The 27725-nt window shown below is 37.6% G+C and overlaps 1 protein-coding gene across 3 annotated transcripts in view; it reads left to right on the forward strand.

The window, feature by feature from the left end:
* Positions 1 to 1603: 1603 nt before the first annotated feature.
* Positions 1604 to 27725, forward strand: part of SLC35F4 (solute carrier family 35 member F4) — a 411231-nt gene continuing 385109 nt past the window's right edge. For all 3 annotated transcript variants that reach the window (XM_053697324.1, XM_053697323.1, XM_053697325.1), the window contains exon 1: positions 1604 to 1706. In XM_053697324.1, the coding sequence (XP_053553299.1) occupies positions 1604 to 1706 (103 nt within the window). The remainder of the gene's footprint in view (positions 1707 to 27725) is intronic.

Here is a 27725-nt window from a genome sequence, read left to right on the forward strand (position 1 = left end):
ACTCTTTGTATTCTTAGTTGAAAGCTAAACCTAGATATGCTCATATGCTAATTTCTTAGACCTTGAAGGCCACCTCTTTCAGAATGCATTTTAACAGTTTTTCACCACTAGAGAGTGTTAGTTCATGTGTGTCATATAGATAACACTGTGTTCCTGCACGTGGAGTTACCTGGGAGCCAGCACTGATTGGCTAAAATGCCATTCTGTCAAAAGAACTGAAATAATGGGGCAGTTTGCAGAGGCTTAGATACAGGATAATCACAAAGGTAAAAAGTATATAAATATAACTGTGTTGGTTATGCAAAACTGGGGAATTGGTAATAAAGGGATTATCTGTCTTTTAAAACAATAAAAATGCTGGTGTAGACTGTCCCTTTAATCTTATTACTCTAGCGTGTTATAGTTTACTTGCTACATTCTATATACCATTCGTCTTGCCTTGTTCTAGCTACCTAGTGTTTCTCTTGCCTTGATAAATAATAGCATCCCTCTTCTATAGTAATATAAATAAGGTAATTCCTTCTCTATTGCTTTGCGTCGAATTCCATCATTTTTTGGCTGCCAAGTTTCTATTTCGTTCTGCATTGCTATGTACTCTATGCTGTATTTATGGATGAAATGGTTATGCAGTCACTGCGCCCCCTAGCCCTGATGTCGCACTTTGCAGGGACAGATCCTGAGTGACACAGAGCCGGCCTGTGTGGGGTAATGCGGTGATGTGGATCCGTCCTACTATACAGCCAGAGTAATAGAGCTGCACCACAAACAGCTAAGTAACCAAGCCCGCCTGGGACCTCAGGTATACGGAAGCAGCACATCTTGGGGCCACATCAGGATTTAAATAGAGCTGCAGATAGACAATCAGCCACGGGGGTTCTCGGGACTGGTGACTGCAGTGGGGTTTACTTTAATCATTTAGGAGATTCCGGAGATCAAAAGACTGAGCAACGCGTATATATCACAATCCGAGGCTTATTCTGGCTCAGGACACCTTTATATTAGTGAGGAGAAAACAGGACACGAGTTAAATAAGGATAAGAAGTGACAGAACAGAGCACATTGTCATAGGCAGGATGATAGTGCATACTGCGGTAGCACTGAGCAAGTGACCACTGGAAATAGGAGCACTGTTGGCATTTGGGACATTTGAAAGTGTCCCAATTTCTACAGGAGTCCAAATTAGTCTTGGTCTGGAATCAGGACCCTGGAGAACGGCCTTGAACCGAGCAGACATTCAGCACCTTGGATAGCACCCTGTGAAAGAGAATTGAATTCAGGACCTTGGATAGCACCCTGTTAAAAAGAATTGAATTCAGGACCTTGGACAGCAGTCTCCAGACGCTTATTAGAACAGCCTTGATCAGACCTGAGCTTTAGTACAGCTGCTATGCAGATCAGTGAAATTCTGCACACTTGTCCGGGACACTATTGAGACTTGGTCAGGACATCTTTTAGATTTCCTTCTAGTAAAACAGACTAGGTCCGAACATTTAGTAGGGAAAGTGCTGACCTTGTTTATCACCAGAAAAAGGAGCAAGGTGCAGGAGACTCGCTTTCCTGATAGTTCCCCACCCCCAGCCTGAGCCCCGCAACCCTTTTCTGTATGGATGTCAAACCAGCTCCCAACGGTGTGGCCACTATCGAGGACAGAATCTTACGCATCACTGGATACTATGGCTACTACCCAGGTTATTCCAGCCAGAAACGTAAGCTACTTCTCATAAATATGAAATCCCTGATTAAATGATGCCATATTGCAATAGCAGCAAACTTCGTGGTATGCATGATAAAGGCAGCATGCTTCATTGTGTTATACATAGCTACATTTATGAATTCATATAGTATATTGATTTGTTATGTAGTAGGTGAAAAACATGATGTTATGAAAGTGAATTAGATCTCTAGAGATCCAGTCCTAGAACTGATTAAATAATTAGTAGTTGATTTACTGTGAATTTACTGTAATGATATGTCAGCACCTGTTAAGGGAAGTCTGTAATTAATACGAATTTTATAAAGAAGGAACAGCTATTGATCTCATGTGATAGGTTTCTGATCAATATGCCTACTGTAAAATATCACATCTTTTGTTTTCTTCTTGTACAAATCATGCATACATTAATTCTAAATCACTCGTCTTCATACACTGCTGCAGTCACATAGACTTTGTGCAGACGTTCAAATAACATTTATTTAATTTTTATATGTTCTTATATTTTAACTTTTTTTCTGAATCTATTGCTATCCATGATAAAGCACTAGCTAAAATTATTATATATACATTTTGTGGTTACATTAACTTAAACAGACAAGTCTAGAGATTATTACCATGCACATATTTTACTGTACAATTTCAGCATTTGGTTGAAATGCATTTTAGGTATCAAACGTTATATTAGAATATAATAATTATCTATAATACAGTTTTGAAATTTCTGCACCTGAAATCTGATGAAACAGATGATGCAGGAAACTCATTAGACTAGATAAGAAACACTACTGGCAGGATTTTATGAGTCGATATCAAACCTAAAATAGACTTTTATAACCTTAGCTCTTTGCATCAGAAATACAGTTTGTTTTGAACAGGATTAAAATATATAGTGCAGTGTACTTGACATTACTAAAATAAATGCATTGCAAAGTAAAAAATATTGTTTCTGGGTAACCAGATTTTAAACTTTGGTACAATGTGCTGTTTTTGCCTGTGATGGCCAATAATGATCTAACCCTGGGTTATCCTACTGGTATTCCTAGCCCACTCTAATCATATCAACCATGGCATTGTTTTAAACTTTTGTATACCATTCATCCAGAAAATAATTGTAGCTCAGACATTGTCTGTTAAAAACTTCTAACTTTTATGATTTAGAGTAATTGTAAGTGCTCTCTAAAATAATGTTTCTTTGGTATGGTGGCATTACTTAAAGAGAAAATCTAAAGTTCAAGATAAACCCATTCTGATAAATGTGTATAATTTAGAATACAAATTATGTGTAGTACTACATCTTTTACAAAGCTATAATAATTTTAAAATGTATCAGATTGTCCAATGTTAAAAACCTTTGCTGATCTGTTGTGATTTTTTACTTTTATTTTTTTAGTAATTCAGGATCTAATATCTACCAAATATTTACAAAACAAACTAAATATGTCTACCTCCCAATTTATCCTAATAATCATTATTAGTGCAAGTTATTATTCTTACTCTTTTACATTGGATAGGTTATATCATTTCTCTACCAGTTTGATATTTTGGAAATAGAAGTTTTAATGAGAATAATTTGTATTTTGAATATTTTACAGGAATATTGTTTGGTTATGCTAAAACTCACGCATTACACACCCTTTGTACTGTGCATACTATCTTTTTATATCTACATTTTTTCCTTGACATTTACCACACGTGAAAATTTTTCTCTTTCCTTTATTCTTAGTGTTGCCAGTTCTTGCTCAGTACAACTTTCTATATAAAACATTTGCTTTAGTGCGTAGCTTAAACCCATAGTGTAGCGTGCAAGTTTAAGTCATTATACAACTGAATCAGCTGATTACTGGAGATCAGGGCCACTGAGTGTCATTATCCAATTGAATCAGGATATTAATGCAAATAAAGACTAGAGAGAGCTGCCTTAGAGAAAATACTATTGTTTCACAAAGAAAGGTGTGAATGTTAGATTTTTGAAGTTAGCCTTGGTCAGGGATGTAGTAAACAATGTACCATTTCCTATTGTTCTTTACCCCTTGTTTGTTAAACATTAATTTGTACGAGTTTTAGATAAATAGAAAGCTGGAATCACTTTGATCCCATATCCTCAATTCTGTTACCAGCTGCTCAGCCCCATAACTAAAAGCTATGTACATTTATCTAAACTATAAAGGAATGGCTAACTCCTTTTATTGTTAAATGTATCACTTAAAGGGACAGTCAACACCATTTTTTTTTTAAAAAAAGATAGATAACGCCTTTACTACCCATTCCCCAGCTTTGCACAACCAACATTGTAATACACTTTATAACATTTAAACCTCTACATTTCTTCCTGTTTCTAAGCCACTACAGACAGCCTCTTATCACATGATCATTTTTATTAGCTTTTCCCAACAGGGAAACATGCTCACACCCATGAAGTTGTGCACAACACTGAACTAATTGGCTAAAATGCAAGTTAATAGATAATAAATAAACATTCATGTGATCAGGGGGCTGTCAGAAGAGGTTTAGATACAAGGTAAAAAGTATATTTATATAACTGTTGGTTATGCAAAACTGGGGGAATAGGTAATAAAGGGATTATCTCTCTTTTTAAACAATAAAACATTTGGAGATGACGTTCCTTTTAAATTAAAGAACTGCACTTTCATTTTTTTTATTTGTATGTAACTGCACTTTCATTTTTTTATTTGTATGTGAACTGAAGGCTAACATAACCATAAGTATCATCTGGACATGTGACCATATAGATATGTTAGTTAATGTGTTTACATTATAAATATATTCCAAAGAACAACAATTTTCTGCTAATGCAGATTAAGAATATTTTACTAACTGAGAAAATTGTTTTGACTTGATTTTACATTTCATAATTATTGTGCTGAGTAATTGGTAATCCCTATAATTAAACACTTTGCTCAGTTGCTAATTGCCTTTGAGAGCAATTAGTGAAAAATGTATTATGTATTAAACTGTGGGTCAACAATATGAAATACACAGTCTTATTGTGGATAAATAAATATATTAAAGGCATTTTGTAAAAAATTCCAGTATGATATAACATTTAAAGTTAGTATTCAGATATTTATATATAAAATATAAGAGAATAAAAGTTGTGTTCATGCTGAATCATCCACTCATTAATTCATTCATTCATTTATTCATTCACTCATGGATTCATTACTTGTTTAAAATTCATGCCAAATCCATATTAAGATTAGTGACAGACTTTATATAAACATTCCCTATGTTTGTGAAGAAAAACCATTTCATACTTACTGAGATCTAAAATTAAGAACATTACAGCCACTTTCTCAGAACATAATTTAAATTGAAAATTGTGTCACTGGGTAAAATTCACTAATATACCTCTCTATCCTATCTATCTTTACTGGGGTATCTAGTCTCACCAATTCCTAAGTCATTTTATGGATCTGATTCACTAAAGAATGAAATTGGCTACATAAAATAACTTAGAAACTGTTGTAGAAGTTAGTTGTGAAACAGGAGTGACTTTAGAGGCTATTTAATTAATTTGGTATTATCAAACATTTAAGAAACGCTAAGACTTTTTTATTGTTCCATGAAAAATTGTTAAGGGCAGTGGTTTTAAGAACCTTCATTTAAAACACACATTGTATACATTTTTAAACATTACATTTTTTTTTTTTTTTTTTAAACTTTTTATTTGAGGTTAAACATAAGGTATACAAGAAATATACAATACAGTGCCACCATAAAAACTGTTTGAAATGAAGACAACATAAGATACAACTTTGTGATTGATTAGCTACATTACATAAAAAGGCATAAAGAAGTGGGCACAATACTCAGGCAGTATACCAAATCCTTTGTAAACCTCCAATTGGTAAATGAGGCCACTTTTGGACCTCCACTCTATGTGAGATAGGCATTGGAGGTAAAAAAAAACAACTAAGGAGACCACTCTTGGATCTCAACTGAACCTCATTTTCTATTTTTTGTAATTCAGGCTTTATCAACAGTTTAGGGTTATTTAAAGAACTAGAATGATTAGGGAAGACATCATGTTATTATTTTTTTTTTTTTTAGTATTATTGCACTATTGGTTTGATATAAAACATGCTTAAGTAAATACATTTTACCATATAGTGAGTTAACAGGGTGGTATAGCAGTGGAAAGCTGTAAGTAAGACTCTGCCTTGCGGGTGGCCAGAATATACCATTTAAATGCTGGGTAGAATATGAAACTCCATAAAACTTGGAGATTACAACTATGTATGCACATATTGTAAGGGATGGGAAATAGTAAGCAAATACTTATTAGCAAATAACAATTTAACGGGTTGATATAGCGGTAGGGAAAAGATCACAGAGAGGATTCTACTGTACATATCGTCCAAACATACTTATTTAAATGCTGGGTAGACTATGAGACTACACTAACTTAGAGGATGCAACTATCTATGTGGATTGGGAAGTAGAAGGGAGCTTAATGTAAGGAGTGGGTAAATGGGAGAGCATTTAGAGTAAGGGTATACCTAAGCATATATTGTCCAGCAATAATGGGTCACACACAAACAATCAATGTGAGGCTGCAACAGGAATATGCATACAATATGGTACTATATTACTAAACTTAACATCCCTATATAAACAGTAAAGGATAATACAATAGTACAAGGCATATGGTTAGAGAGTAAATAAGTCAAAAACAAGGTAGAGGGACCTGCAAACTACAAACTAGACATGGTATGTAGAGACAGCACATAAAATTATGCAGCTTATGAGAAACAGTATTTTGTATGAAACAATAATAGGACCCCCTATCTAACTGAATGATATGCTGTGGAGAATAGCTTAGAATAGCTTAGATCAGGTATTTTGTGACTAGGTTATTTCTTATGTCAAATATGTACACTATGTGGAAGTCCATAAGCACACAAGCAAAAGTTCAGCTATAGAGAAAGGCAAAATCCAATATGAACCCCAAGTAACTAAACAAAACATCATCCGGGCTAAAGAACTGCTATGAAAGCACAACCATATCGCATGTTAGCAAAATACAAGGGAACAGTAGAATAACCATCTCAGTTCCGTTATTCCGGGCATAACTCATACTCAGCCGACTCCTGCACGAACGTCTCGAAAGCAGCCCATGCCACGAGTCATTTGTAGGGTCGCCAGAAGCATTAGCTGCACGGATAGGAAGGCAAAAGTGTACTGTCTCTGTTCTCGAGCGGTCTCCCAATATAACCTCAGCAGTTCAGGGTAGCAAGGGTCTGCCTTCATTAGAAAAGTATGTGAGGAGCAAATGTTTTGCGATGGTGTGCATTGGTAGTCCCGTAGCAAATCTCTGTCAGGGGCTCTCCCACTCGTGTATAGCCCAGTGATCGGAATCGACAGTGGGGTTAGATGGGTCTCAGTCGTGCATTTAATGCTGACCTGTCGGGAAACAGCGGTGCTTGTGGTGGTCTCTTCAGTAATCGCATCTGTGGTCACTACATCTCCATTCCCAAGTGCTGTGATAGCTTGCGTCTCTGCTTCTTCATAGCTGATCAGGGTTGTTGTGAAGCGCTGGGGCCCCAACGTGCTGATATCCAGGCACATCGCCAAAGCCGGTATAACTTGTTTAGATTCCTGGGATGGCTGCAGGACTTTAGGTGTGGACGCCCTATACAGCTTTCCAGCAAGGGCCTCATGGTGTTCTGCCAAGAGATTGCGCAGAGCCTCTAAAAAGTAAGCGGCGTTCGCCATATCAACCCACTTTGTAATTCTTTAGGCCAGCACCGCAGATAAAAATTAGTGAATATGATAGCATACTTAAGAGTCTATCTTCTGAAGCACTTTGTGTGCTGCATAACGACAGGGCCAAGGGCGCCCTGCCTGGGGGTAGAAATTAGGCCAAGATCGTATAATGGCTCCAGACGCCGATGCCAGCAGCTATCCTCACAAATCTATGTTCAATAGGTGCAGAAATCAAACTGAAAGATTATTCCAGCAAAATATTAGAGAAGTCGTTGAGTTAAGGTGTGAATTTCTGCGGTTTTCAAGGAAAAGCTGGAGCAGCATACAGCTATGCGACTAGACATGGCCGCTGCCCGGAAGTTCCCCTAAACATTACATTTATTGTGTGGATTAGATTAATTAAACCCTAAGGGCAAGATTACATGTCGCGCGGTGCAAGTTTTCTATGCACGATATGGTCTTTTCGCAATCAAGTTCTATTACGCAACAATCCTTTCTGCGCTCGGAAAGTTGTAGTTCACAGTTTTCTGCAACGTAAAAAAATACATTAAAAAGTACAGTTACACTCATATTAACACTGTCTAAAAATATTTGTAAAAAAATATTGCACACAAAAGTTATAAGGGCTTAAAGATACAAGATCTCAGGTGTTCGGAAAAAAAAAAAAAAGTTGACGCAAGGATTTAACATTGACATATATACACATACATAGAGAAACATGGATTTATATGTATAGAGATATGTTTAACTATGGCAATAAGGAAAATATTTCACATTGCAATCTTATGCACATTAAATGGATAGTAAACCCCAACATTTTCTTTTATGATTCAGATAGAACATACAATTTTAAACAACTTTCCAATTTAATTCTATTATCAAATTTTCTTCATTCTCTTGTTATCCATTGCTGAAGGGACAGCATTGCACTACTGGCAGGAAGCTGAAAATATCTATTTATCCAATCACAAGAGACAAATGTGTGCAGGCACCAATTAGCAGCAGCTCCCACTAGTGTATGATATGTGAGTATTAATTTTTTTAACAAGGGATACTAAGAGAACAAAGCACATTTGAAAATAGAAGTGAATTTAAAAGAGTCTTAAAATGACACGCTCTATCTGAATCATTCAAGTTTAATTTTGACTTTCCTATCCCTTTAAACAATATTTTAGAGGGATTTTCAAAGAGATTTTCGCATATAGATCTCGAGATATCTAGATATATTCATATACATATCTCGTTATAAACAGATATATCTGTCCAAAAATCATCACATATATAGAGAAATATTTATTTCTAAATAAATAGAACATATTCCGATTTAGCTGTTTGGATTATGCAGATTAACGTGTGTGCAAAATAAGTTACTTTGCAACTTGTAATAGCTGCGCAACCCCAAAAGCGAAAAAAGCCATAACGCACGCTGTGTTTTCGTAACTGCGAAAAACAGATTTGACGCGCGACTTGTAATCTTGCCCTAAATTAGTTGCCCTTCTCTGTATTTATTAAATTGGATTTTGCTTATAATTGACATATCCATTGCCAAATATAGTCATAAGAGAGATGTTCACGGTTTGATTTCACACAGGCATTGGTTCCCAATCTGAATTGCTTTGTTCCCCTTTTTTGAAACATGTAGAAGATCCTTGATATATTGCATATGCTTCTGGCACCTAAAATTTCATTAATGTAATCCAGACTCAAATCCTATTGTAATCCTCCTCCAAGCACTAAAATGCATTCATGGTTCATTGCTCTGAACTGAATTTCTAATGTCAAAGCATCTACATAACGTTAGAAAATAGATTAAGACAAGTACTTTTAACTGTAAAGTACTTGGTGAAATGTACAAACATTAATATTTAAAACACAGAAAAATAATTTTGGCTTTAATGTGCAGTGAAATATTTTCTGTGAATTAAAATGAAAATAGTGTACAGTAAACAAAAATGCACAGACAATGCTACAAATACTAAACCCAACAATCAAGATTAGAAGAGCTTTTGCTCAAGGAAAGACACCATGAGCAATCATGAATCTATTTTCTCTGTATCCTAATTCTTTATGACACCATCAGCTGTGATAGCCCAAGGAATTTATACAACTTGGGTGGAGAATGACTATACTAATGCACAGCAGCTGACATGACCGGAAGGACTTTCTGTATTCTCACCAACTCTAGTTGATGATAGAATGAAAGTGCATGTGAAGCAGTAAAACAATAAAGTCAGATTAGGTTTTCAACCTAGAAGAAAGAAAAAACTAAACCATGTTTCAGAAAACAAAAGTTTAACTTCTGTTAGCTGGTATAGGGTCAAGCAATTCTATCTAAACCCTGCATCAGCCTGCAGGGCTTTGGTGAGCTGTCTTAGGAAAAAAAGAGATTTATGGCATGAAACTTAATAGTCTTCAAATTTTAAAGAAATAGTTGTATTCAGAGGGAAAGTACAAATTGATTTTCGCAGAGTGCATCTCATTGTCTATTTAAAGTGAAGGTAAACTTTGATGAATGAAAGCCCGGTTTTTAAAAATACTATTCAAAACAGGGGCACTTTCATTCATTAAAGTTTAGAAAGCAGCCGTTTTGTTTAAAAACTTACCTTTCTTCTTTTCACAGCCAGAGCAGCTTCCCCCACCCGGAGATCCTCTCTTCACACGTCAGCAATGACTAATCAGGCTTCCTCCAATCACAGCTTTCCCCCCAGGGGAGTCCCTGCCTGAGGCCATGCCATGATTGGAGGAAGCCGGGTTAGTCATTGCTGACGTGTGAAGAGAAGATCTCCTGGTACGGGAAGCTGCTCTGGCTGCGAAAAAAAGAAACAAAACGACTGCTTTCTAAACTTTTATGAATGAAAGTGCCCCTGTTTTTAATAGTATTTTTAAAAACCTGGCTTTCATTCATCAAAGTTTACCTTTGCACCAGGGAGAGAACTAAGGTAAACATAAGTACTGAATAAAGGGAGGACATAGGACATGTGTGAATTAGATCACTTTTATTGAAAACGTATGGTAAACAAAGTCATGCTTATTTATTAGGAAATACTTAGCTTTGATTGTTAATGGCTTGTTAGTTGCTAAAGATGGCATACACTGGCAGGGAAGAAGATAAGTCATCACACACAGGAGGAACTCCATCTCATCAGGTGACAAACACATTGTAGAAAATGTTCAGCCAAGTCTCATCTCAACATTCAACAGGAACAGTCCAGGTTCAACACTGTGATAATACCCAAAAGCAGCACTGAACCAAACTATCAGTCTGCATCTCTCTCTGCCTTTATGGTGTTAGAGAGACAGTTGCAGGCAACAGTTCTTTGCCCCCTTCCACAGAATAACAGAGCTAACATTTTATTACAAGTCTGTGACCAATATATTAACCCTACCTGCCGGGACCCATTAATCTACATCAAAACAAAGTTCCGATGTAAACAAATGAGTAAAAATTTAAATCACACGATAATTCATGTGATTTGCATTATTTAAATGATGGGATTGGGTCAGGGGGGAGTGTCTATGATGCTAGGCACACCCTCCAGCCCTCAATCCCATATAGGAAGTAGCTATGGTTTCAGGACAGCCCAACGGTTAGAATGTTCCATGCTGTCCTAACGGGACTAAAGCCCAGCGAAGTTGGGAAAGCATAGAACGTCCTTATGGTGGGAAGGAGTTAACAAGCAGTGATGTTGCTTTTATCCTGCCAATTGTTAAAAAACATTAAATTAATTAGTCTCAATAAAGTTAGTTTGTAATAGCACTGTGCGATACTGAAAGCCTATATTGTTTATGTTGCAGGCAAAACGTATGTAAGCAAAGCCTTATTTCCAAAGCTTAGATGGCTCACAATTTTATGTGTTCTCTAATAGAAAAGTTTTAATATTAACTACTATCACAGTAATTGTTTGAGTAAATATTTGTGCATGGAAAATTTTCCAATCCCTTACAGGCTCGATTACAAGTTGAGCGCAGTTTAATATCGGCCCACACAATAAAGAAAATGCTTAATTAGGTCTTTCAAATTGTTAACAAACATTTTAACATGTCAGATTAATATATAGGGGCCGATTAATCAAGCACCATATGGAGCTTGATGCCCCTGTTTCCGCACGTGCCTTCAGGCTCGCCGGGAACAGAAATTATGAAGCAGCGGTCTAAAGACTGCTGCTCCATAACCTGTCCGCCTGCTCTGAGGCGACGGACAGAAATCAACCCGATTGAATACGATCAGGTTGATTGACACCCCCTGCTAGTTGCGGATTGGCTGCAAATCTACAGGGGGCGGCATTGCACCAGCAGTTCACAAGAACTGCTGGTGCAATGATAAATGCTGACATTATATTAAACCTTATATTAAAGCTTAATACATAGGGAACAAAGGGTGAATAATTAAAAATGGTTGAAGGGTAAGGGAAGGGGTGCAGGGTTAAGATCGATGACAAGTCGCAGTGGAAAGGGAAGTATTAAGGGTTTATGTATGTGTATGTGTTTGTGTGTATATAGCTGTTCGATATATAATGTTCAATTGTTGGGGCATGATACTCAAAATTGTTCTCTTTTCAATCTGGAAGATATTGTTTTAAAATATATTGCAGAGCTTTGCTTTTTGAAAAATTGATGTTCAGGTTCTGTTTAAGCCAGCATATTCTATGGGAATTGTCCCTGTCAGCCAATGAACATTGGATTCCTAGGACTCTGTGTTGTGGTTAGTTTCACTATAACTTTAAATAGCTTTTACTCAATCTTTTTTGATGTAAAAATATGTTTTATATGTTTAACTAATGCTCTTTTTATATATACACGGTTGAAAGAAAAGAAAAAAAACTGTCCCTTTAACATAACAGGGATAGTTTATAGCAAATACATAAATTAAAAACTCCACTACCATGAGCGGAAGCATTGTGCTAGAACAGATTTTTTTCTTTTGTATAATCTGACAATAATAATCTAGTGTGTGGCCTTAATAGAAATCTGTTACCCAAGGGAAATTAACGTGCTAAAATAGCTTTATGCGTCCATGCTATCTGATATGAATTCCTGTAGCGAGCACCATACTAATTCCATTGACTTGTAATACTAGTGTATGAATGAAAATGGAGAAAAAGAAGCAACACAAGGTGTAGAGATGCCTGAGGTTTAGTTAAAAATATACTGTCTTGAAATAAAGGGCGGGGCCGTGGACTCAGATGAACAGGGAGGGACAAGACAAGAAGACCTAAACAGAAGGCACCACCGCTTGAAGAACCTATCTCCCAAAAGAAGCCTCATCCGAGGCAAAATAATCAAATTTGTAAAAAGTATGAACAGAAGACCAAGTTGCAGCCTTGCAAATCTGTTCCACAGAAGCTTCATTTTTGAAAGCCCAAGAAGAGGAGACAGTTCTAGTGGAATGAGCCATAATTCTCTCAGGAGGCTGCTGTCCAGCAGTCTCATAAGCCAAACGAATTATACTTCTCAACCAGAAAGACAGAGAAGTAGCAGTAGCTTTCTGACCACTAAATTTCCCAGAGAAACAGACAAACAGAACAGAAGACTGGCGAATACCCTTAGTCACCTCCAGATAGAATTTAAAAGCCTGCACAACATCCAAGTTGTGCAACAAACGTTCCTTATAAGAGGAAGGATGAGGACATAAAAAAGGAATAACAATTTCCTGATTAATATTCTTAGTCGAAACAACTTAGGAAGGAAAACTAACTTAGTACGAAGAACCGCCTTAAGGAGAGTCACACTGCAAAGCTGAGAGTTCCAAGACTCTCCGAGCAGAAGAGAAAGCAATAAGAAACAAAACCTTCCAAGATAATATCTTAATATCTATGGAATGCAATGGCTCAAACGGAGCCTGCTGCAAAACTTAAGAACAAGGAGGAGCAGCAGACTAAAACACAGGCCTGATTCTGACCAAGGCCTGCCAAAAAGATTACACATCTGGCACAACCGCCAGACTCTTAAGTAGTAAGAAAGATAATGCAAAATCTGACCCTTCAGGGTACTGACTGACAAACCCTTCTCCAAACCTTACTGGAGAAAGGACAAAATCCTAGGAATCCTGACCCTACTCCAAGAGTATCCCTTGGAATCACACCAATAAAGATATTCACGCAATATCTTATTATAAAACTTTCTAGTAATAGGCTTGCAAGACAGAAAAATGGTCTCAATGACCTACTCAGAAAAACCATGCTTAAACAGAACTAAGCGTTCAATCTCAAAGCAGTCAGCTTCAGAGAAAACAAGGTTTGGAAGAAGGAAGGAACTCTGAATCAGAAGGTCCTTCCTCAGAAGCAGCCTCCAAGGTGGGAGAGAGATATCTCCACTAGGTCTGCATACCAGATCCTGCGAGGCCACGCAGGGGCTATAGAATCAACTACGCTCTCTGCTGAGTGATATGAGTAATGACTTGTGAAAGGAGAGCAAATGGAATAAACAGGCAAGCCAGCCTGAAATCCCAGGGACCACCAAAGCATCTATCAGAGATGAGACACTTTAGGTCTAAGAATGAAAAAACTCCCTCTTATTGTAGGGAACCACAAACATGGATGATATAATCCCTGTTCCCGCATACAGCATGACTAAGGGGTGATTCCCCGAAACGTCGCTTTTTTATAGTGTTTCCAATAGAAGTTTTTTAAGATTATTGCAAGTGCCGGTGACTCTCTGTACTTTTACCTCTTACTTTGGGTAAAGCAGTATACCTTTGTCACACGTGCACTTCACCCAGAAGTGCTGATTTCTACATACCTTTGGACTATAATCCCTGTTCCCTACAGGCACTGGAACTACCACCCACAGAGAAGAGAGGTCCCGTACTTCAAAATATTAGGGAGGAGGAACCTGACTCTGGGAAGAAAGGAGAATACAATTTATAAACCATGAGATACTATGTCCCTAGTCTATTTGAGACATATGGTATCTTTTATTGAAGACAGAGATACTCAGTCCCTCACTTGGTCTCTTTCATCTTGTCCTAACAGATCAGGACCAAACAAGGTCTTACCCTTGTAAGCAAGTGCCAGGAACTTGGACTCAGGGAAAAAATCCACTGACCAAGAAAAACCAAGCACGGTGAAACCAGATTTCTTGGCCTAAGACTGAAACACTGGCATGCTAGAATCAGAAATAGAAGAATTAGCTAGCTTGAAAGCCTAATTCTGTTCAGAATCTTCTCCAAAGGAGTCCCTACCAAAAAGGAATCAGACAAGGCGTCGCACCCATAAGATGCCACACTTGTTTACGTAAGCCTCCAGCTTAGTCCATTAAACCTGAAAAGAGAAGCTATCCTTTCCAGGGATTGGAGTTTACATAGCCATAGCAGAAAAGGCCTCTACTACTGTAGGCACTGTGCGCCATGATATGGGACAGGGAAAAATGAACCCTGACTTCTCCCATTCTAAGAAAAAAAAACCCTACTAGCATGGTTTGGATCAGGAAAAACTTCCACCAAGAACTCCTAGGATTTATAAAGTTTACTAAGCTCTTTAGGATTGACAACGACAGACAAATTGGAGTCGCTCCAAGGTAGCCAAAACCTCCATTAACGATACACAAAGGCGTACAGGCTAAAATCTGAAGATTACTACTCCAGCATCAGATAAAGGAATTATACTGTCCGAATCTAAGATTTCACCCTCAGAGGCTACCGACATATCCTCCTCATCAGGCATATGAGTGAGAAGAACCTGTGTAGCAAAGCGGAAAAGAGACCTTATTATCTAAATCTCTAAATTCCTATTTGCATTTTCCCTTTAACAGAGGAAAATCAGATAATGCCACAGATACCATAGAAGATAGCTGTACCGCAAAATCTATAGGCAAAATTACTCCTCCAGGAGATTGAGAGGAACCGCAGGGCACTGTATGTGACACCATGAAGGCTTGGGATGTTTAAGGAGAAAGCTGGGGCATTGCCTGAACAGCATTAACCTTGGGTTCAGTGGCAACAAGCTATCTCTACCAGAGAAGATCTAACTAGGCAAACAGCACAAGATTGCACAATGAACAATATGTGCTAAAAAAAAATCTTTAATTTTAATACTGATAGAAGTTATCTAATCAGCAATTGTATGTACTGTAACTTTAAATAACTTGAATGTACTGTTATGTACCGATAAAAGTATGTACTGATACTTTATTCATGTGTTTCTATCAAAACATCTGACTCCTGATGCCCTCTGTTCCTGTATAGTTATTTTTTATCTATCTAGGACCTAGAAGACAAGAGGCACTTACCTGCAGTCTGGCCGTCCGGCAGCTTACATTGTATGAGAAGACACATGCTCCTCACAGCTCCTTGGGCAGCAAAGTGTTAGGAAAATGCAGCAAGGCCCACCTTACAAGTTCCTAACTGCTTTAAAGCCACCGCTGCCCTGCTGAAGAGACTGACGTGGAGTACGGCTAGACCCAATCCTTGAAAGAGGAGAAGATCAGAGTAAACCCACTCTGCCTGAAAATAATAAAATCTTGCTTGCAGCGGAAGAATCCAATTTTCTTCAGACTAAACTTTACTTCCTCCATGCATCAAGGCAAAGAGAATGACTGGGGGTTGTGGGTAGGGAAGTGATACTTAACAGCTTTGCTGTGGTGTTCTTTGCTTCCTCCTGCTGGCCAGGAGTGATATTCCCAACAGTAATTGATGAACCCGTGGACTCACCATATTTTAGGAAAGAAATTAGAAAGTTGTTTAAAATTGCATGCTCTATTTAAATCATGAAAGAGAAATAAAATTGGGTTTCATGTCCCTTTAAATATCCAACAAGCATTGTACCTTCCCTCTTCTTCAGGGATATATGTGGCATATAAGTGTTGTATCTTTTTGTTTGAGCAGTTCTAGAAAAGGAATATTTCTCTTTGGTTTTGTGGATGTTTAAAATAGGAAATGCACACTTGGGGACACAGTGCTTTGAGCATCTTTGAGTTCTAGATTTAATTATACATCCTATACAAAGCATTTACTCATGCAAGCGAGGCTGTAATTATCTCGTAAGGTAATACTTTCAAGGCATTTTACAGCAGATGCCTACGACAATGAATGTGTTTGTGCGCGATGCAGAAATTACAAATGTTCAAGATGAGCTTCTTATAAGGAGTAATTAGAATATAAGGGGCAATTAGAACATGGTTGTCTTTTATTTAAATTTAATTAGAAGTGTACATTTTAGAAGAAGGATTGGCCTTTATATATATTACCCATTTATTTCAGTAGTATTTTCATTCCCAGCAGTCCTGTCTATTTAAGCAAACTGGTCATAATTATCTTAAAGGGATACTAAACCCAATTTATTTCCATGATTCCGCTAGAGCAGCAATTTTAAGCAACTTTCTAATTTACTCCTATTATTAATTTTTCTTCATTCTCTTGGTATCTTTATTTGAAAAGGAGGAAGTTATTGAGCCGGCCCATTTTTGGTTCAACACCTGGGTAGTGCTTGCTGATTGTTGGCTAAATGTAGCCACCAATCAGAAAGTGCCATTCAGGGTGCTTAACCAATAATGGGCCGGCATTCCTGCTTTTCAAATAAAGATAGCAAGAGAACATTTTTTTTTGATAATATGAGTAAATCAGAAAGTTGCTTAAAATTACATGCTCTGTCTGAATCATGAAATAAAGAATTTGGGTTCAGTATCCCTTTAAATGACCATTCTATTTCAAATGGGGCTATCATTCATATGAAAGATATGAATGTTTCTTGCTTGAAAAAAAGGAAAAACCTGTTTAAACAGAACAATACTAGTGGTGTATTTCCTACTCATTGGTTGATAAGTACATTTCTCACAGCTGTTGAAAAAGAATGTGGACATTTTGAATGAAACAGAGAAAAAATATATTACAAAGTGCCTTCTATTACTTGTTTGATTGAAAGTAGCACTACCCAGTTACAGAAAATCCCATTCCTAGAAAGCACAAGGTTATGCATAAAGTTATCTTCATCAGTGATACATCGTTGGCCCATCAGTAGTGATTGCATGTGTCTATATGGTGCTTTAAGTGTGTGCATGTAGGTCTTGTCTAACCTGTAATTATAAGAGTCTGAGATGCCGATCTAATTGAAATAAAATGCAATTTATGCTTGTCAGATCTTATTTTCCACATACATTGTGAACAGTCTATCTTCTATGCAATTTACTTCTGTCTATATTATCTCCTTTAACTTTGTACTCTTTGTTGAAACATACATTGTTTCTATGAGAGCATACTGTGGTAGGCTCAGAACATGAACATTGTTATAAACACTGTTGCAATTTGCAAACACTTCTGCAATATAGTGCTCCCTACACATGCATGCTCATAAGCCTACCTAGGTGTGCTCTTATGGAAGTACAATAAGTAACACAAAGAATAAAAGAAAGAAATAAAAAAGGTCAATTTGATTTTTTTTTTTAAATCACATGTTTTTTTCTTAAAGGGACACTTAAGTCAAAGTTAAATGTTCACAATTCAGATAGAACATGCAGTTTTAAGAGACTTTCCAATATACACAGCCACAGTCTTTTTATATACACACCAGCTACTACTGAGCATGTGCAAGGGCTCACAATGTATATGTGTCTGTGATTGGCTAATGGCTGTCACATGGTACAGGGTGCTGGCAAATTGAAGTACATTTTGAAATTTGTCAGAATATATCTACTGCTTATTTTAAAATCAGAGTAAGTGCTATTGCATTGTCTTTTTTTAATTAAATTTGTTGTTGATTTTGCAATTCTACTGTGTGTAATGGTCCTTTATTCATTAAAGTTTGTCCTACCTGCGACTTTGAGATCACAGCCCATTCCTAAGACATTGGGAGCAACTTCAAAGAAATGAAGGGCCCCATGTACAAAGCCACGGGTGGACAAGGTTCCAGACTTAGAATCCTGTCTATCCAAAAATAAGTGGACACTGCCTGTATGTGCAGTTCTACAAGCACTAGCTTGTGCAGCACCGCCCCCTGCTCTCATGCTACCAATCACATGTGAGAAGGGCCTGACAATCACCCCAAATGAACATTTTTGGAGAGATTTATCTCTGCCAACTCAGAGATGGTACGAGGCAGTGGTCAGATGAGCCCTGCAAGGGCTCCATAAAAGCTTTTGCTGCTTAGTACAGGGAGCACAAAGTATCAAATGATATAATGTCAGATTTTCTAGTAACAATTATAATGAATAGAAATAATTTGCAAAGTTGGTCACAAATTAAGTATGAATGAGAACAGACTACAGAGTATAAAATCCAGATTATCAAATATTTTTTGCTATATTCACATTTTTCTGGGGTTTGCAACAAAGTGAAAGTATATTTTTAGATTTGTTTAAGTAAAGCCTAATTGCACCTGGTTATTAAAAAGTGCATTTAGTATGCTGAATACATTGGGCAGAGAAACTAACTCCAGAGGGCTTTGTATGAATGAAATGAACACATCGTTCTTTATATATTATTATTCGGCATACACACAGAGTGAGCAGAATATCAATCAGACACAGATGACAAAGTACTGCCCATCTCGGCTTTAGTCATCTGCAGCTCTGAGACATTTCTTGGCTGAGAAGACTTCAAACCTACAGTTAAACAATTCATGCTTGATTTTGCCAAGTCACTTGTGTTACTGTGTGTTTATGTTTATTAATTAGTTAACAGCACTTTTTAGAGTGTTAGTTTATGTTGAAGATTGCAACAGTTTCATTATAAAAAGGGTGGAATGTAGGAAAGTTGGATAAAAAAAAATAATAATTTAAAAAGAGAGCTGTGAAGTGTTTTCAGGTATATGCACTAAATGGCACAAATAAATAATGAATAGGGTAATAGTGTCTTTATGACTTCTATATGCTTGGCATTATTGCAGGAGATTAGATACTTCACACAGGCAATATAGAGTCTTCATAAATTCTATATGCGTGGCATTATTGTAGGAGATTAGATACTTCACACAGGCAATAGAGTCTTATGAATTCCTTATGCTTAGCATTAAATGGGCAGTAAACTTGCAAACTAATGTTATAACTCTGCACATAGTGCAGAATTATATAACATTAGCTTACCGGCAGATGTATACATTAAAGTATTGCAGAAATTTTTTATGTAAAAGTTAATTTTACCAGAACACCACTCCTTGCTCTACTGAGCGGGTCTGGTTTTTGACACAGCGCATTGAGGCAACACTGTCTAGTCACAGTGTGCCCGGTCGCGCCATTAAAATGAATGTAGCTCGCTCCCGCTACTAGACCAGAGCGGTATAAGCTACATTCATTTTAATGGCGCAACCGGGCACAATGTGACTAGTGATGTCGCGAACAGTTCTGCCGCGAATAGTTCGCAGCGAACATAGCATGTTCGCATTCGCAGCGGACGGCGAACATATGCGATGTTCGATCCGCCCCCTATTCATCATCATTGAGTAAACTTTGACCCTGTAGCTCACAGTCACAAGACACATTCCAGCCAATCAGCAGCAGACACTCCCTCCCAGACCCTCCCACCTCCTGGACAGCATCCATTTTAGATTCATTCGGAGCCTGCATTCTTAGTGAGAGGAGGGACAGTGTAGCTGCTGGTGATTTAATAGGGAAATCGATAGCTAGGCTAGTGTATTCAATGTCCACTACAGTCCTGAAGGACTCATCTGATCTCTGCTGTAAGGACAGCACCCCAAAAAGCCCTTTTTAGGGCTAGAAAATCAGTCTGCTTTTTTTTTTTCCTGTGTAATCTAATTGCAGCCTGTCTGCCAGCTCAGGGTCACAGCGTATACTGTGCCCACTTGCCCAGTGCCACCACTCATATCTGGTGTAACAGTAGTGTACATTTAAAAAAAAAAAAAAAAACTTTTTTAATTTGAAATAATAGCAGTCATTTTCCTTCACACGTGTGCGTTTGAGGTCCTGCCAGGGCACAGTGTGACACCAGTGCAAGTCATATCTGCTAAAACAGTAGTGTACATTTAAAAAAAAAAAAAAAACTTTTTTTAATTTGAAATAATAGCAGCCAGTCAGTTTCCTTCACACGTGTGCGTTTCAGGTCCTGCCAGGGTGCAAGTCATATCTGCTAAAACAGTAGTGTACATTTAAAAAAAAACAAAAAAAACTTTTTTTAATTTGAAATAATAGCAGTCAGTTTCCTTCACACGTGTGCGTTTCAGGTCCTGCCAGGGCACAGTGTGACACCAGTGCAAGTCATATCTGCTAAAACAGTAGTGTACATTTAAAAAAAAAAAAAAAACCTTTTTTTTACTGTGAAATAATAGCAGTCAGTTTCCTTCACACGTGTGCGCTCCAGGTCCTGCCAGGGCACAGTGTGACACCAGTGCAAGTCATATCTACTAAAACAGTAGTGTACATACATTTAAAAAAAACAACCTTTTTTTACTGTGAAATAATAGCAGTCAGTTTCCCTCACACGTGTGCGTTCCAGGTCCTGCCAGGGCACAGTGTCACACCAGTGCAAGTCATATCTGCTAAAACAGTAGTGTACATTTAAAAAAACAATCTTTTTTATTGTGAAATAATAGCAGTCAGTTTCCCTCACACGTGTGCGCTCCAGGTCCTGCCAGGGCACAGTGTCACACCAGTGCAAGTCATATCTACTAAAACAGTAGAGTACATACATTTAAAAAAAAACAACCTTTTTTTACTGTGAAATAATAGCAGTCAGTTTCCCTCACACGTGTGCGTTCCAGGTCCTGCCAGGGCACAGTGTCACACCAGTGCAAGTCATATCTGCTAAAACAGTAGTGTACATTTAAAAAAAAAAAAAAACTTTACACTACCTGAACGATACAACATCATACCTGATGTTTTAAAGCACATTATTCCAAACAATTTAGGAATGTTAGGTGATTTATGCCCTTTATGGATTAAAACCAGACTCTGCATCAACTATGTAATTTTCCATGGGAGTTTGCCATGGATCACCCTCCGGCATGCCACAGTCCAGGTGTTAGTACCCTTGAAACAACTTTTCCATCACTTTTGTGGCTAGAAAGAGTCCCTGTGGGTTTTAAAATTCACCTGCCTATTGAAGTCTATGGCGGTTCGCCCGGTTCGCCGGTTCGCAAACTTTTGCGGAAGTTCGCGTTCGCCGTTTGCGAACGCAAAATTTTAGATTTGTGACATCACTAATTGTGACTAGACAGTGTTGCCACGATGTGCTGTGTAAAAAACCAGACCTGCTCAGTAGAGCAAGGAGTGGCGTTCTGGTAAAAAAATTCTGCAATACTTTAATATATACATTTGCTGGTAAGCTAATGTTATATAATTCTGCACTATGTGCAATATTACAGTATATAACATTAGTTTGTAAGTTTACTGCCCCTTTAATGTAGGAGATGAGAAACTTCACACAAGCAATAGAGCCTTTATGAATTCCATATGTTTGGTGTTAGTGTAGGAAATGAGATATTTCCCACAGGCAATAGAGTCTTTATGAATTTCGTATGCCTGGTGTCCATGTAGGAGATGGGATACTTCACACAGGCAATAGAGTCTTTATGAATACCATATGTTTGGTGGTAGTGACTTTCTGAATTCTGTATGCTTGGTATTAGTGTAGGATATGAGATACTTCACAAAGGCAATAGAGTCTTTATGAATTTCATATGCCTGGTGTCCATGTAGGAGATGGGATACTTCACACAGGCAATAGAGTCTTTATGAATTCCATATGCTTGGTGGTAGTGACTTTCTGAATTCTGTATGCTTGGTATTAGTGTAGGATATGAGATACTTCACAAAGGCAATAGAGTCTTTATGAATTTCATATGCCTGGTGTCCATGTAGGAGATGGGATACTTCACACAGGCAATAGAGTCTTTATGAATACCATATGTTTGGTGGTAGTGTCTTTCTGAATTCTGTATGCTTGGTATTAGTGTAGGATATGAGATACTTCACAAAGGCAATAGAGTCTTTATGAATTTCGTATGCCTGGTGTTAGTGTAGGAGATGAGATACTCACAAAGGCAATATAGTCTTTATGAATTCTGTATGCTTGGTATTAGTGTAGGATATGAGATACTTAACAAAGGCAATAGAGTATCGTAAGCCCCTCACAGGTAATACAATTTTAAGAGCACTCACATCAACCAAAACATACTAATAAAGCTATCACCAAAGGACAATATATGAGATTGAGGAGAAACTGTATGACTTTGAAAAACTATATTAGACAAGCTATAGAATTGACGGATAAGTTAATAGCTAGAGGATATAATAGAGAAGTTTTTGAATGAAGTAGTATTACTAAATAGAAGTGACCTATTAAAGGACAAACAAAAGAAAACTGATTACTTATGGAAGACTGTTTGTTTCAATACACGTTATAGTTAACAGTTTTGAGATATCTGTTCCATTAACAGAGAATACTTACCAATATTGGGGAAAGATACTTTATTAGAACAGGATGTAATCAAGAACGTGAAATTTGTATTTAGAAGGACTAAAACTATAGGTTATAATTTGTTTAGGGATTTCAGTTAAAGTAATTTGAAATCTAATACTTGGCTGACAAGAGGTTTTTTCAGATGTGGTACTAGACCTTGCAAAAGTTGTGAATTTGTTGTTATATCAGCTAGTTTTACAACTCGAGACTCGAGTTCAATTATTACTTGAACTAAAATTCTATGGCCTAGATTTGGAGTTTGGTGGTAGCCGTGAAAACCAGCGTTAGAGGCTCCTAACGCTGGTTTTAGGCTACCTCCGGTATTTGGAGTCACTCAAAAAAGGGTCTAACGCTCACTTTTCAGCCGCAACTTTTCCATACCGCAGATCCCCTTACGTCAATTGCGTATCCTATCTTTCCAATGGGATATTTCTAACTCCGGTATTTAGAGTCGTGTCTGAAGTGAGCGTTAGAATTCTAACGACAAAACTCCAGCCGCAGAAAAAAGTCAGTAGTTAAGAGCTTTCTGGGCTAACGCCGGTTCATAAAGCTCTTAACTACTGTACTCTAAAGTACACTAACACCCATAAACTACCTATGTACCCCTAAACCGAGGCCCCCCCACATCGCCGCTACTCGATTACATTTTTTTAACCCCTAATCTGCCGACCGCCACCTATGTTATCCTTATGTACCCCAAATCTGCTGCCCCTAACACCGCCGACCCCTATATTATATTTATTAACCCCTAACCTGCCCCCCACAACGTTGCAGCCAGCTACCTACAATAATTAACCCCTAATCTGCCGACCGCAAAGAGCCGCCACCTACATTATAGCTATGTACCCCTAATCTGCTGCCCCTAACACCGCCGACCCCTATATTATATTTATTAACCCCTAATCTGCCCCCCACAATGTCGCCTCCACCTGCCTACACTTATTAACCCCTAATCTGCCGAGCCGACCGCACCGCTATCATAATAAAGTTATTAACCCCTAATCCGCCTCACTAACCCTATAATAAATAGTATTAACCCCTAATCTGCCCTCCCTAACATCACCGACACCTAACTTCAATTATTAACCCCTAATCTGCCGACTGGAGCTCACCGCTATTCTAATAAATGTATTAACCCCTAAAGCTAAGTCTAACCCTAACACTAACACCCCCCTAACTTAAATATAATTTAAATCTAACGAAATAAATTAACTCTTATTAAATAAATTATTCCTATTTAAAGCTAAATACTTACCTGTAAAATAAATCCTAATATAGCTAGAATATAAATTATAATTATATTATAGCTATTTTAGGATTAATATTTATTTTACAGGTAACTTTGTATTTATTTTAACCAGGTACAATAGCTATTAAATAGTTAAGAACTATTTAATAGCTAAAATAGTTAAAATAATTACAAAATTACCTGTAAAATAAATCCTAACCTAAGTTACAATTAAACCTAACACTATACTATCATTAAATGAATTAAATAAAATACCTACAATTACCTACAATTAAACCTAACACTGCACTATCAATACATTAATTAAATACAATACCTAAAAATAACTACAATGAAATAAACTAACTAAAGTACAAAAAATAAAAAAGAACTAAGTTACAAAAAATAAAAAAATATTTACAAACGTAAGAAAAATCTTACAAAAATTTTAAACTAATTACACCTACTCTAAGCCCCAAATAAAATAACAAAGCCCCCCAAAATAAAAAATGCCCTACCCTATTCTAAATTACTAAAGTTCAAAGCTCTTTTACCTTACCAGCCCTGAACAGGGCCCTTTGCGGGGCATGCCCCAAAGAATTCAGATCTTTTGCCTGTAAAAAAAAACATACAATACCCCCCCCCAACATTACAACCCACCACCCACATACCCCTAATCTAACCCAAACCCCCCTTAAATAAACCTAACACTAAGCCCCTGAAGATCTTCCAATCAGATTGAGCTTGCATTCTATTGGCTGATCGGAACAGCCAATAGAATGCGAGCTCAATCTGATTGGCTGATTGGATCAGCCAATCGGATTGAACTTGATTCTGATTGGCTGATTCCATCAGCCAATCAGAATATTCCTACCTTAATTCCGATTGGCTGATAGAATCCTATCAGCCAATCGGAATTCGAGGGACGCCATCTTGGATGACGTCCCTTAAAGGAACCGTCATTCTTCAGTTGGACGTCGCCGGATGAAGATGGGTCCGCGGTGGAGGTCTTCAGGATGGAGCCGGTCCTCATCGGATGAAGATAGAAGATGCCGCTTGGAAGAAGATGGTTGCCGGTCCGGATCTACTCTTCTTCCCGGATAGGATGAAGACTTTGGACCCTCTTCTGGACTTCTTCAGCCATCGGATGATGGATGTCTAGCCCCCTCTTGGGTTGGATGAAGATATCGGAGCCAGGATGGATCGGTGTGATACCCGGTGAGGTGAAGACAAGGTAGGAAGATCTTCAGGGGCTTAGTGTTAGGTTTATTTAATGGGGGTTTGAGTTAGATTAGGGGTATGTGGGTGGTGGGTTGTAATGTTAGGGGGGGGTATTGTATGTTTTTTTTTACAGGCAAAAGAGCTGAATTCTTTGGGGCATGCCCCGCAAAGGGCCCAGTTCAGGGCTGGTAAGGTAAAAGGGCATTGAACTTTAGTAATTTAGAATAGGGTAGGGCATTTTTTATTTTGGGGGGCTTTGTTATTTTATTAGGGGGCTTAGAGTAGGTGTAATTAGTTTAAAATTGTTGTAAGATTTTTCTTATGTTGGTAAATATTTTTTTATTTTTTGTAACTTAGTTCTTTTTTATTTTTTGTACTTTAGTTAGTTTATTTCATTGTAGTTATTTTTAGGTATTGTATTTAATTAATGTATTGATAGTGTAGTGTTAGGTTTAATTGTAGGTAATTGTAGGTATTTTATTTAATTAATTTAATGATAGTATAGTGTTAGGTTTAATTGTAACTTAGGTTAGGATTTATTTTACAGGTAATTTTGTAATTATTTTAACTATTTTAGCTATTAAATAGTTCTTAACTATTTAATAGTTATTGTACCTGGTTAAAATAAATACAAAGTTACCTGTAAAATAAATATTAATCCTAAAATAGCTATAATATAATTATAATTTATATTGTAGCTATATTAGGATTTATTTTACAGGTAAGTAGCTTTAAATAGGAATAATTTATTTAATAAGAGTTAATTTATTTCGTTAGATTTAAATTATATTTAAGTTAGGGGGGTGTTAGTGTTAGGGTTAGACTTAGCTTTAGGGGTTAATACATTTATTAGAATAGCGGTGAGCTCCAGTCGGCAGATTAGGGGTTAATAATTGAAGTTAGGTGTTGGCGATGTTAGGGAGGGCAGATTAGGGGTTAATACTATTTATTATAGGGTTAGTGAGGCGGATTAGGGGTTAATAACTTTATTATAGTAGCGCTCAGGTCCGGTCGGCAGATTAGGGGTTAATAAGTTTAGGCAGGTGGAGGCGACGTTGAGGGGGCAGATTAGGGGTTAATAAATATAATATAGGGGTCGGCGGTGTTAGGGGCAGCAGATTAGGGGTACATAGGGATAATGTAAGTAGCGGCGGTTTACGGAGCAGCAGATTAGGGGTTAATAATAATATGCAGGGGTCAGCGATAGCGGGGGCGACAGATTAAGGGTTAATAAGTGTAAGGTTAGGGGTGTTTAGACTCGGGGTACATGTTAGAGTGTTAGGTGCAGACGTAGGAAGTGTTTCCCCATAGAAAACAATGGGGCTGCGTTAGGAGCTGAACGTGGCTTTTTTGCAGGTGTTAGGTTTTTTTTCAGCTCAAACTGCCCCATTGTTTCCTATGGGGGAATCGTGCACGAGCACGTTTTTGAGGCTGGCCGCTTCCGTAAGCAACTCTGGTATCGAGAGTTGCAGTTGCGTTAAATATGCTCTACGCTCCTTTTTTGGAGCCTAACGCAGCCTTTATGTGGACTCTCAATACCAGAGTTATTTTTATGGTGCAGCCAGAAAAAAGCCAGCGTTAGCTACACGGGTCCTTACCGACAAAACTCTAAATCTAGCCGTACATTTGTTAAATATGTTATCAACTGTAGGTTATGTCATAAACAATATGTAGGGAGTACTACTAGAATGTTGAAGGACAGAATTAGGGAACATTTATTATCTCTCACTGTGTCTCCACCTAAAACCCCAGTTCTAAACATTTTGCATTACACAATGTTCAACCAGATACTGTCTTTGAATTTCAGGCAATAGATCATGTTCCTAAGAGTAACCAAGGTTGTGATAGAGTGGCAGAACTCCTTAAGCGGGAGGTGTTCTGGATTTTTACTCTTGATTTAGGCAAACCCAATTAGATCAATTTAAAATCTGATTTGAAAGTTTTCATTGGATAAAACAAAATTTATGCTTACCTGATAAATTTCTTTCTTTTGCGATGTACCGAGTCCACGGTTTCATCCTTACTTGTGGGATAGTATCCTTCCCTACAGGAAGTGGCAAAGAGAGCACCCACAGCAGAGCTGTCTATATAGCTCCTCCCTTAACTCCACCCCCCAGTCATTCAACTGAAGGCTTAGGAAGAAAAAGGAGAAACTATAAGGTGCAGAGGTGACTGAAGTTTTCAATAAAAAATACTATCTGTCTTGAATAGACAGGGTGGGCCGTGGACTTGGTACATCGCAAAAGAAAGAAATTTATCAGGTAAGCATAAATTTTGTTTTCTTTTGCAAGATGTACCGAGTCCACAGTTTCATCCTTACTTGTGGGATACCAATAGCAAAGCTTTAGGACACGGATGAAGGGAGGGACAAGACAGGAACTTAAACGGAAGGCACCACTGCTTGCAGAACCTTTCTCCCAAAAATAGCCTCCAAAGAAGCAAAAGTATAAAATTTGGAAAAGGTATGAAGCGAAGACCAAGTCGCAGCCTTA

Source organism: Bombina bombina, chromosome 1, assembly GCF_027579735.1.
Source record: "Bombina bombina isolate aBomBom1 chromosome 1, aBomBom1.pri, whole genome shotgun sequence".
NCBI classification, from domain to species: domain Eukaryota; kingdom Metazoa; phylum Chordata; class Amphibia; order Anura; family Bombinatoridae; genus Bombina; species Bombina bombina.